Genomic DNA, 11,979 nt, shown 5'->3' on the forward strand with positions numbered 1-11,979 from the left:
TGTATTGCTCCTTTAGGGTATTACTATTTACTAAATTCAAATAAAATAAACATTCTGAATCCCACCTGAACCCACAGGTTCTTCTTTTCTTTCACTGGAATATAAAGCTCTGTAAACATTACGGCCCAAATGTATCACATTAGGACCCAAATGTATCTCTGTATTCTTTTCTTTCACTGGAATATAAAGCTCTGTAAACATTAGGGCCCAAATGTATCACATTAGGGCCCAAATGTATCTCTGTATTCTTTTCTTTCACTGGAATATAAAGCTCTGTAAACATTAGGGCCCAAATGTAAACTGCCCCCAACAACCAATCACAAATCAGTTTTTAGCTGTGGTAAATTAAAGCCTGAGCTGTGATTGGTTACTGTAGGCAGTTCACAACAGTTTTAGTTTTACACAGTTTAATGAATCTGGGCCGAGGTGTGAATTTAAGAGATTTAATTTAAAGAAACACCCTTTGCTTTTTTTTTGCTCATATAATTCTTACTCCCCACCTCCTCACAGTTATGCCCTATGCCTGATGTATATGTCAGCAACCGGTTAAAATGGGATGACAATGGATACATGTGTGTGTGTATGTATACATTTTCCTGGACTCAGATGCACAGAAAACCATGCAGCAGATAGGCTGCACTATATAGGTAAAGAAATTCCCAGAGTGCCTCTTTAACTTAAGATGCTATTTCTATGGCACACATTAGGTTGTACTGCTAGAATGTCTCAAGGCAGAAGAAAAAAGCTTCCCTTATTTTTTCTTTAGGCACAATGGCACTTTCTAACAATCATATCCTCAAAGACTGTAAAGACCAACTTGCGCTCAGCATTGTAATGCATAAGTACCATAGGATCATAGCTCCCAGGAACGCAGCAAGGGGCTGGAGTATCTCCATTAATGTGATGCATTCTGTATTTTATTTGAGCATGCATGCTTGCTGGCTTGTAGTTGTGTGGGCAGGATCCATCGCAAAATCTCATTTCATAGGTGGAAGGATGAACAATCCAATCACTCCAGCCAATCTGCTCAAAAGACACTAGTAAAGACTTGCGGCAGCACTTCTTCTCACTCTTTTTGCAGTCCTCATCTGCAGCGAGTGACCTGCTTTTTCTTGATTTGAAATGTGCTTTTTCCTGAGTCTCCACTTCTAATATGAGGGCTTCATCTGCTTCTATTTGTTTGCTGCCATCATTGATGAAAGGGATGTCCACTGTAATGACCAGCTCCAGTCTGAGACATTTCTCTGAACTCGCCAACCACTGCTGCACAGCAGAGTTCACATTTAATGTCAATGTGTCTTTGTCTACTGGTTTAGAATCAAGTAATGTATGCCCTTGCCTTTCACTGGCATTCCTTGATTCCATGACTTTATAAATGTTCACCATGGCCTTGGAGGTTGAGTTAGCTGCTGCAGGTTGCAGTGCAGCCAAAATGTGTTTACAAAGTTTGAGCTCGGCTCTCATGACATTAAGTCGCTGATGAAATGTCTGAGTCCTAGAAAAGACCAGATTGTAATGATGACTTGCACTTGTTGGCATATCACATTTCTTTGAGCTACGCTCTACTGCAATAAAGAAAAAGAAAGACATTGTTAAGGTGTACTTACAACCAAAAACACCAAAACATATAATAATCCCTATTACATAAAGTTATATCCCTAGTACGTGGCTTCTCATTGTCATTGTTCATTAGGGTGTTCTCCAGACTTTCTTATAATGTTCCAAAATATCAGTGTCTACTAGGCAGGACATAAATGAGAAGATGTCATAATGTCCTAGTATCAGTTGCATAATTGCACATATTGCACACTACTAATATCACCAGCGCTCTTCCGCAATGCAGTGTGAGGATTGAGTGTGGTGTTGGTGAGAATATCAGGAGAGACAATGGGGGGAATTTATTAATCACTTTATGAACATTGGCCCAAATGTAATAATGTGTTTGCTCCAGAAATACGCCTAAAATTTGGCACATGGGATGTTTTGCTACATTGATAATGTATTTTAAACACTTTAGAGACACTTTTCCACTGGGTCCAAAAAGCCAAAAGCAGCTAATCGTTGACGGAGTAGTTAACTTAACCCTGTCTCTAAGAAAACTCCTGGATTGGCAGAGAAAAATATGAATCTGGCTCTGCGCAGTCAACAAAACACGCTGACCGTAATTTTTTCTATATTTTAATTTAACATGTTTTATTCTTTGGTAAACTTTCTGGAAGTTAAAAAAAAAAATGTTAGACATCTCTATCCCAAAACTTTGTATTCAGATAACAGGATGACCATACAGATTTTTCTCTGCCAATCCAGGGGTTCCCCAGAGGCAAGAGTATACTCCAATTGTACAATAAAGGTCCAGTGTCAGGAAGCCTATGCAGTGGAGGACCATTTTACATCTAAAACGACTGAGGGTGTTGTGCGCCAACCATAATCAAACAGAATGCATTACATTGGTAAATATGATATAGTTGAAAAAAAAAAAGTTTGCACATGGAGAGTCTTAGTACATCTGTGCCATGATGTAAGTGCACCAGAATGATAAGTATGTCCGACATGAGGACAGCCTAACAGAAAGACAGCACAGGGATTTCTGACAATGTATATAATGCAAATAATGCAATTATGCAATGTTTACGGGGGTTCCGCGTTTACATAATGCACTTTACGGTAAAACTGACATTTTATCTTTATTCTATAGGTCAGTCTGAGTTCAGTGATATGCATGGTTACAGCTTTTCTACTGTTTTACTATTGTTAACAGTAAAACTTTTTTTTGCAAAAAGGTATATTTAAAATAGCCCTATTGTAACTCCTATAGCGCATTTATTTTTTCACCTACTGAGCTGAATAGGGTGTCTTTTTTGCGCCATGATCTCTAGTTTTTATTAGTACCATATTTGTTTAGATCGGATGTATTGATTAATTTTTGTTAACTTTTTTATATATAAAATGTAATAAAAAAATCAGCGATCCTGGTGTTTTTTTCACCGCTTTTTGTTCATAGCGTTCACTGTGCGGTAATAATATTGTTTAATTTTTTTTTTTTTTTATTTAATAGAGCGGACATATTATATGTTTATTTATTTTTTTACTCTTATGAGTTTTATTTATAGAATGGGAAGGGGGGTTATTTAGACTTTTATTGGGGGAGGGACATTGGGGCATTTTTGAAAACATTATTTATTTATTTAATTTTTCACACTTTTTTAGTCCCTCCAGGGGACTATTACATACATACATACATACATACATACATACATACATACATTAAATCAGTAACATAGATCACTTCTATGCCATAGCATAGCAGGGATCAGTGTTATCTTCGATCTTCTGTCTATGGAAGACCTTACTGCACGGAGGAAGGTAAGAGACCTCCAGCAGTCAGGCCATGTGGGTCCTGATCGGTAAGTGACAAGAGATACTCCTGTCACTTACACCTAAACATGGCAATTGCAGTGTTTAAGGGGTTAATGGCGGCGGCCCGTTATTGAGGTTGAGGGTCTAGCTGCTGATAGCAGCCGATCCTCACCTTTTATAAAGCGAGCTGAGTTCGCTCCACAGCGTGGCGTCCCGGCAGGGCGTACATTTAAGGGTAGCTTCACACGTAACGTATCCACAGCAGATTCCTCTCTGCCAATTTGCTGCATTGTCATCTGGCGTCTCCCGGTGATTAGCCAATCAGTGTGCTGCCCCGCCACAGTACACTGATTGGCTGAGTGCCTAGAGATACTGGGAGTCCCCGAAGCAAGCCCGAGCGTGGAGCAGGTAATGTATGCTCCCGGTCCAATCAGGTTAATGGTGCTGAGTTTGACATACCATGTCAGCCCATTGAAGTAAATGGGCAAGTATCCGCAGTGGATTTCGCTGCAAATTTGCCGCAAGAACTTTCATTTCTCAGACTGCTTAAGTAAAAGCAGTAAAAGCTGCACTATGCTTGGTTTAATAAATGTGGTCCATTATTCATTTTAATTACTTTCATAACTTTTCCCCCTAATCCCTATGTAATCACAAACATGAAGTATAATCATGAGAAAAAGAAAGTACAGTTGTCTTTCTTTGTTTGTTTTTATAGTTTTATATATAAGGACATTAAAAAACACCTGGCCCATAAAAGGCATTAAAATTCCACAGGGTCAGTATTTATTTAAAAAAATAGAGCCAAACGGAAAAGCCATGTGTAAAAAAAAAAAATAAGTACACCCCACAAATCACTAGCTTGTAACATAGTAATATGATATATATTAACAATCCATCAAGTTCAAACTACAAAAGCCCTACTGTGTTGATCCAGAGGAAGGCAAAAACCCTTATGAGACAGATGCCATTTGCCCTGTCACAGGGAGAAAATTCATTCCCGACTCCAATTCCTGGATAAGCCTCTTATCACAAGAGATCTAATGCCCAGATCTTGTAATATTATTTTTTTCAAGAAAAGTATCCAGGCCTCCCTTGAACTTATTTAATGAATCAGCCATGACAACATCATGTGACAGAGAGTTCCATAGTCTCACTGCTGTTACAGTGAAGAACCTGCGTATATGCTGATAGTGAAACCTTCTTTTCTCTAGATATAGTAAATGCCCCCTTGTCATGGGTAAAAGCCTAGGAGTTAAAAGATCACTAGATCTCTGTACTTTCCATTCATTCACCTATTTCTTTAATGGGATTTCTCTTACATGTCTGCTCTCCGCTAAGTGAATGAACATGTCCATTCTTTGAGCAGAGAGGAGAGGCACAATCCCATAGAAGAAATAGGATAGGCAGAATTACGGGCAAAATCCGCTCGTAAATTCTGCCTTTTTTATTCTCAGTGTGCACGAGCCCTATGGTAGTAAAAAGAGTGTACTTAAAGCGCAACTATAATTTCAGTAGCCAAAAAATGAAATTCCTCAAATAAAAAGCCCACGTGTTACCTTTTAAAAAGAGCCCTAAACTGCGTTGATAGCATGTACGCTAGCCGAGATATCCCCAGTTGTTTGGCTCAGAAGAATAAATGAATTTTTATCCTGGCTGAGACAAAGTGGGCGTGGCCTCTCCCTCATCTACCTGGCTGTGTCCCTCCATTCACTGAGCAGCACCTTAGCAGATGTATCACACATAGCAGGATTAGATACAGCCCCAGCATACAGTATCCCAATGTAAGATTAGATACAGAGCTCCAGCAGATGGTATCACACACATGGGGATTAGATACAGTCATCTGCTCTCATTACACTGTAGGATAATGTCAGCCGTGGAGGTACCTGCTGCAGACATCTGATAGAGAATGTTATATGTATTATGGAAAGACTACAGCTGTGTTGTGCTGGGACTTGTAGTCCTCCCCTCAGTGACTCACCCACTCTCCCTCATGCAGCACATTGGAGTGATGGTGGCACTGGATACACTTGTCCCTCCATCCAGCTCTTCCCCTGCGCTGCTCCTCACACACAACACCCTCAGCTCTGCTATGTGATCTCTGTGAGGGGAGGGGGGAGAACGTGCTGCTAGGAAGGGGGGAGGAGGGTTTGTTTATGTCTCTCTCTGTGTGTCAGGGCTGTTATCTGATCCTCCTGTCAGAGTCCGTACCTCCAGGGAGGGGGCGTGTCTAGCAGGAATGCAGAAATAAGTCAGAGCCAGACAGAGCTGTAAGGGCATAGTTAGCCTTATGTATTTAAAAAACTGTTCATTTTAGGTTATTAATGTATATTGCAAAAAGTCTTATCATGACCTAGGCTAACTAAAACTGAATGGTCAAAATATTTATAGTTGCGCTTTAATTAGGGGTTATCCAATGCTACAAAAACATGGCCACTTTCTTCCAGAGGCAGCAGCCCACTTGTCTCCAGTTCGAGTGTGGTTTGCAATTAAGCTCCAATCTCCTTTCACTTCAATGGAAGAGTTAAAAAACAAACAAACTGGAGACAAGAGTGGTGCTGTCTCTGGAAGAAAATTGCCATATTTTTGTAGCACTGGATAACCCCTTTAATTTTTCACACACTGCTTGTAGATTTTGGCCTATTTTGTATTAAATTAATAGTGACATAATGGAATTTATTGTGTGTTGTTTATTTGAGGTCATATTTACCAAACCTTCTATGGACTGGGTATATTTTTATTATGAATTATTTATTATGAATTATATTTCAAAGAGGATGTACTTTCTTATTCTTGTGACTATATATGTCCATCCATATATGTAAAATTCAAGTCATCTTAACTTAAAGAAGTAGTTCAGCTAAACATTTTTTCTGTCAAATCAACTGGTGATAGAAAGGTCCAGAGCATTTTAATTTACTTCTATTAAAAATTCTCAAGTCTTCTAGTCCTTATCAGCTGCTGTATGTCCTGCAGGAAGAGGTGGTGGTATTTTCAGGTTCTCTATAGGTATTTCAACTGCTCTTAGCAGTTCCTGTTACGGACACAGGTGTCATCAGAGAGCACTGTGTCAGACTGGAAAGAATACACCACTTCCTACAGGAGCTAATAAGTATCGGAAAACTCAAGATTTTTTAATAGAAGTAAATTAAAAATCTCTGGCACTTTCTGATACCAGTCAATTTGAAAGAAAAAAAATCCTTAAACTACCCCTTTAAATGGGCACTGTAATAAAAAAAAATTCTGTGATTCTCTGCGGCCGCACAAAATAACTGACAGGTCTATTTTGTGCGGCTGCTATTCAGTGAACAGCAGCCACACAAGATATCCTGTGCTTACAATGTAAAGTACATCTCCTACATGTACTTTACACCGTGGTCTATGGCTCATTGGACTGCTGGCACACCTGAATGTGCCTGCATTCCAATTCAACTGAAGTGATGGTCATCCAGCCGATACTGTAGTAACATACGAGTTAGGATCTCAGACATCAGCCATTGTTTGACCCAGCTGGGTCAAACAATGGCCGATGTTCACACACTGTGTAAACATGGCCTTAAAGTGACTGTACAACCAGGCCCAGGCAGACCCACCCTTACTTGGAGGAAACCCTAGCCCCTCTATGATAGGGTTCCATTGATTCTAATGGAGTCACGTCATGGAGAGGCTGGGATTTCTTCCCACTAAGGGTGGGTCGGCCCGCCTCCAGTGCTTCAGCCTCGGCCTGGTGGTACAGTCACTTTAAAGGGTTTTTTTTTTTTTTTTTTAATAACAGGCACTATTTAAATATTTCTTTCCATATATTTATAAGAATGTGTGGAGCAGATATTACTGGCAACAATAAATCCTAACATTTTAAACAAATAAATAAATAAATAAATAAATACAAAGAGGACACCAAAGATATTTGTTTTCTAAAAGCAATGTCCTATGCTTAAAAAAAAAATGAGTTTGTTATTGGGCAAAGATTATTCCAAGTGAAGACTGAATATCTATTGTAAATATGGGAATTATCTTCCATTGAAACTAATTTTCATCTACGTCAAGCATCAAGCATGGATATCAGTATTCTGTAGGGGTAGAGGTGACAGGGAGTGGCTTAGTGGGCTGGGCGTAAATTCTATACAAACCTATGTAAACATATCAGTGACCTTCAGATTTTTTTTTATCTGTACTGTCATTTACCCTCTCATAAATACGTCAAAGTACATTAATAGGTGTGACAGCTAATAGTCACAATGAATGGCAATGGCACCTACAAACATCAGTCTTTAACATATATAATTTCATTTAGGGAAACCCTTCAATAATGAACCATGAATAACTATTGAATACCGATCAGCAAAGGCTTTTAAGAGATAGAGCTTAGTTATGGTATTTTATATGTCCAACAAACACAGAGATGCATTTTCTCAGTAAATGCATTTTCTTGTTGTGTTTATTAAAATACAGTTTGATTCCAAGTGCAGCACGTCTTTTTTATATTTTTAGTGATATTATGTTGTAAATAACCAGTGCTTCAGTAGATACACAGGCAAAGTTTTTATCAGTGCAATGTAAGGATAGGTTCCCACACAGTATTTAGGTTAGTATTTTGCAACCAAAACCAGGAGTGGAATGAAAACACAGAAAGGCTATTTTCACACACACTTTTGAAATTGCGTGGATGGCCGCCATTTAATGGCAAACAACTGTTATTTCAAAACAAAGGCCATAGTTTTGAAAAAAAAAGCAATTATTTGCCATTAAATTACAGCCATCCACGCAATTATGTCCACATGTCAATTATTTCCAGCTGTTGTGAATTGATTTTAATAAATTGTTTATGTGTTAAACAACAGCCTTTGTCCAATTGTTGTGTGAACATAGCCTAAGGATGTTTTTCACATGGTTTATGGAGTTAGTATTTAAAACAACTGACTAACTGCATATAATTACTAAAGTATGGCCAGTTCTACCTGACCTATTGGAGTAGATTAAATGAGCCACAATATTCATTTCAGCCGAAATCCCTGAGAACATGATATGCATCACATATATTAATTGTTATAGACACATTTTGTGTATTTTTAGATAAAAAGTGACACAACTTATCAGAAAGGGGGATTGGTGTAAAATGTTATTTATTGTGCCAAAGTTTTAGATAATAAAAAGATTGATCTACAGTAACAATAAGCTGATGAAAAGGCCTAAATTTAGACGAAAGTGCCTAAAAGAGTTGACTGGCTGAGTGGGCCCTGGAACGTCATGTCCCAAGTCTCATCTCTACACCAGGAAGTGGCTGGGGAATTGGGACCAGAGCAGTAGATGGCTGGCACTGAACTTCTTCTTGAATTTAAGACATTAACCCCTTCCCGCATCAGTCAGTACATTTATGTCCTGATGTGGGAAGGGGGTTCAGAGAGGGTTCGCGCTATGTGTAGCCCGGGACCACTGCTATTAGCAGGTGTGGTCCGATCACCGCACCCGCTAATTATACATTTAAATGTAGCTGTCAAAACTGACAGCTGCATTTAAATGTATTGTTTCCCCCTATTTCTGGTGTCTAGTGGAGGTATCTCCACCCCCCACCCCCCAGGGGGGACTAAAAGTTAAAGCGTACTGTTAAAAAAGTGTTTATATTAATAAACCCCTCCCCCCCCCTAATAAAAGTTCAAAACACCTCCCTTTTCCCATTTTATAAATAAAATGAAATAAATAAACATGTTTGGTATCTCCACATGCGTAGCTGCCCGAACTATTAAATTATTACATTCCGGATCTCGCACGGTAAAGGGCATAAGCGCAAAAACCTGCCATTTTTTGTCACATCAAATCCAGAAAAATTGTAATAAAAAGGGATCAAAAATTCACATATACGCAAGTAAGGTACTGATAGAAAGTACACATCATGGCACATAAATTACACATTGTTGTAATCGTACCGACTTGAGGAACATATATAACATGTAAGTTTTACTATAAAATGAATGCCGTAAACACGAAACCCCCAAAATGAAAACAATTTCTTTTTTTTTTATTTCACTGCACAAATATTTTTTTCTGGCTTGGCAGCGTACTTTATGAAAAAATTAGGTCTACCATTGTAAAGTACAATTAGTGACGCACAAAATAAAGGCTCATGTGGGTCTGTAGGTGAAAAAATGCAAGTGCTATGGCCTTCTAAACACGAGGAGGGAAAACGAAAAGGAAAAACGAAAATTAGCCCGGTATTGAAGGGGTTAATAAATCTTCCCCACTGCATGAGCAAGGATGGTAAACATTATGCTTTACCCCTCAGTGTAAGTATTTAGTATTATTACTGTAACATATTCTGTAAATGTAACATATATACGTATGTTATGCCGTGTTGTGATAACAGGACATGCACTGACTGCACCTCGAGGTCATGGTCCCTCAGATTGGTGGGTTGCGGAACTTGGCAGCTCCATCATGCCCTGTAGTATTAGCTGATAGAGAATGATGATTTCTTAGTTGACATCTAATAGAAGATGCCAGTGTTAACATGGGTTTAAGAAAAGGTTGTGGTATTAAAATGCTCAGAGAGGAACTGATAAAAAGTTGTGCTATGGCTTAAAGGGCTACTGTACATGGCCTTCATGTGGTGTCTGGAAGATTTGTGATTGTCCTATGCAATATTTAGGCCTAGGTCTGTCTAAAAGTAGCATGTTGTTTAGCTAGAAGGCACAGCAATTGTTCAGTGTAGGAGCATTGGTGGGCTAGACAATTGGGCAAGAGAGTGGTTTCTTCATCACAAGAGAGTAAGAGGGTCAGGAGTAATGAGAAGCCTATGGAGACGCCGCATAGTGAGACACAGCACAGTTTTTGAATCAGAAGGTGAAAAGTCTTGGTTTATCCCCTTGTAAGGCCTGGGAAGTTGATGATGTTATGGTAGCTGCTGTCATTGCAAATATAAAGTAGTGGCCCAAGATAGTCTAGCCATATGGACAGCCTGTACAGCTGTATGCAAGCTATCAATGAAGCAGTATGGGCTAAGCTTGCTGGATGCTATGAAAGGCCAGAGATATGGCAAAGAAAATTGGATTGTGGGAGGCTTCAACTTTGGTGGAAGGCTATAGTTAGAAATAGAAGAATACAAGGGCACGTTTATTGTGTGAGGAGGAATTTAGAAGCAGCATAAAGCTGGAAATGGCTTGTCCTGTCATCTTTAATGTCACCAGGAACAATCAGACTTGCAACTCAGAAGGCTGAACAGGAATAGGTGTCCAGAGATGCTTCCAGAAATAGGGCCAGTCACAGTATATAGTGAGATAGTAGATAGTAAGGGATCAGAACAATGAGTTATAATTGTTGTATGGAAAAGGCTGTTCAAGTTCAATGTAAAACTTTATAAATCCTATTTCTATATACCTATATGGGAATTATGGGTTACTAAGGGGATGGGCCCCTCTTCAGGATGCTCATCTCTTAGCTAGAGTGGAGAACAGCTACAAGGTATCTCTCACTCTGGATGACCTGTGCCATGTACGAAGATAAAAGACAAAGCATTGATCTGTCCGCGGGATGTTCATATCTCCCAAAAAGTTCATATCTCCCTTCCCACTGGAGTATATGGTGCCAAATACTGCAGAGTGTATTGTAACTGTCAAGCTTCTGTTATGTGTGTGAACTGAACCCATAACAACTAAAGTAACTACTTGTTTAGCCAATAGAGTCTGGAACTACCACTTTACATAATATTTTGTATATTTATACTTATGTGAATCACTATTTAAAATGTGTCTGTCATTGTCATATTCTTCAGAATACATCTACACAGATTATGAAACTGTTTCTTGTGTGTGAAGAGGTCCCGCATATCATTCACAAGGGGCCTTTTTCTCACCATCATGCCATGCTTTTGTAATGGCATATATCTGCTATCCATTAATATAATACAGTGATACCAATAAAATGTCTGATTCTTTAGGATAATTGCTAGGAATTAAATACACTATATATGTGGTATACTTACGTTTTGGTGTTAATAGATGCACTCTTCTTTCTGGAGGCTCATCCTTCGTTAGATTTCCCCTGAGTTCCATTAACTTCTCCTGGTATAACCAATGCATTTTGCGCAGTTCATCTCTGTCCAGTTTCTCTCTAATAACTGGGGGTTTGTGCAAACCCAGACGATCCAAAATGCTCTTCTTTACTGCTTCAAGCTGAATCATTTTTTCCTGATCACCCAAGGGCTTGAGCTGAACCTTAGTGATGTATAAGAGAGCGAAGCAGAGAGTAGCACACCTGACCTTCCACGGAGATCTCTGCATTGTATGCATGTAGCACAGTTTCACAGTGTGAGGTTTATTCCGCACACAGCTTGTGAGCTGCCTGAATGAATGAAATTCCCCAGTCTCTGTCTTTTATAGCTTTGTAACTGCACGCCCCCACAGATACACACACACTCACTGCTAGCTTTATGGAAGTAAACACTGCAAATTCCATAGGCGCATTGCCAGTGTAGTCACTTGTGATGCCTTAATGCTTTAGGAACTTTAGGAAAAATTGACGTGATTATTAATCTTATGCAAATGTTTCACCTGCGTTATTTGCTCGCTAGAGAAAGACATTAACTTGACATTTTCAATATTACTATGATGAGGCAATTTGTTTCTGATA

The 11,979-nt window shown here is 39.0% G+C and overlaps 1 protein-coding gene across 1 annotated transcript; it reads right to left on the bottom strand.

The window, feature by feature from the left end:
• Positions 1 to 762: 762 nt before the first annotated feature.
• GDF15 (growth differentiation factor 15) lies at positions 763 to 11,630 on the bottom strand. The gene is made up of 2 exons (XM_069964514.1): positions 11,333 to 11,630; positions 763 to 1,565 (listed from the first exon to the last, which is right to left on the bottom strand). Exons 1-2 carry the CDS (start codon positions 11,628 to 11,630, stop codon positions 763 to 765), a joined length of 1,101 nt encoding a protein of 366 aa, XP_069820615.1.
• Positions 11,631 to 11,979: the final 349 nt, after the last annotated feature.

Source organism: Dendropsophus ebraccatus, chromosome 3 (genome assembly GCF_027789765.1).
Source record: "Dendropsophus ebraccatus isolate aDenEbr1 chromosome 3, aDenEbr1.pat, whole genome shotgun sequence".
In the NCBI taxonomy this organism is placed as follows: Eukaryota; Metazoa; Chordata; class Amphibia; order Anura; family Hylidae; genus Dendropsophus; species Dendropsophus ebraccatus.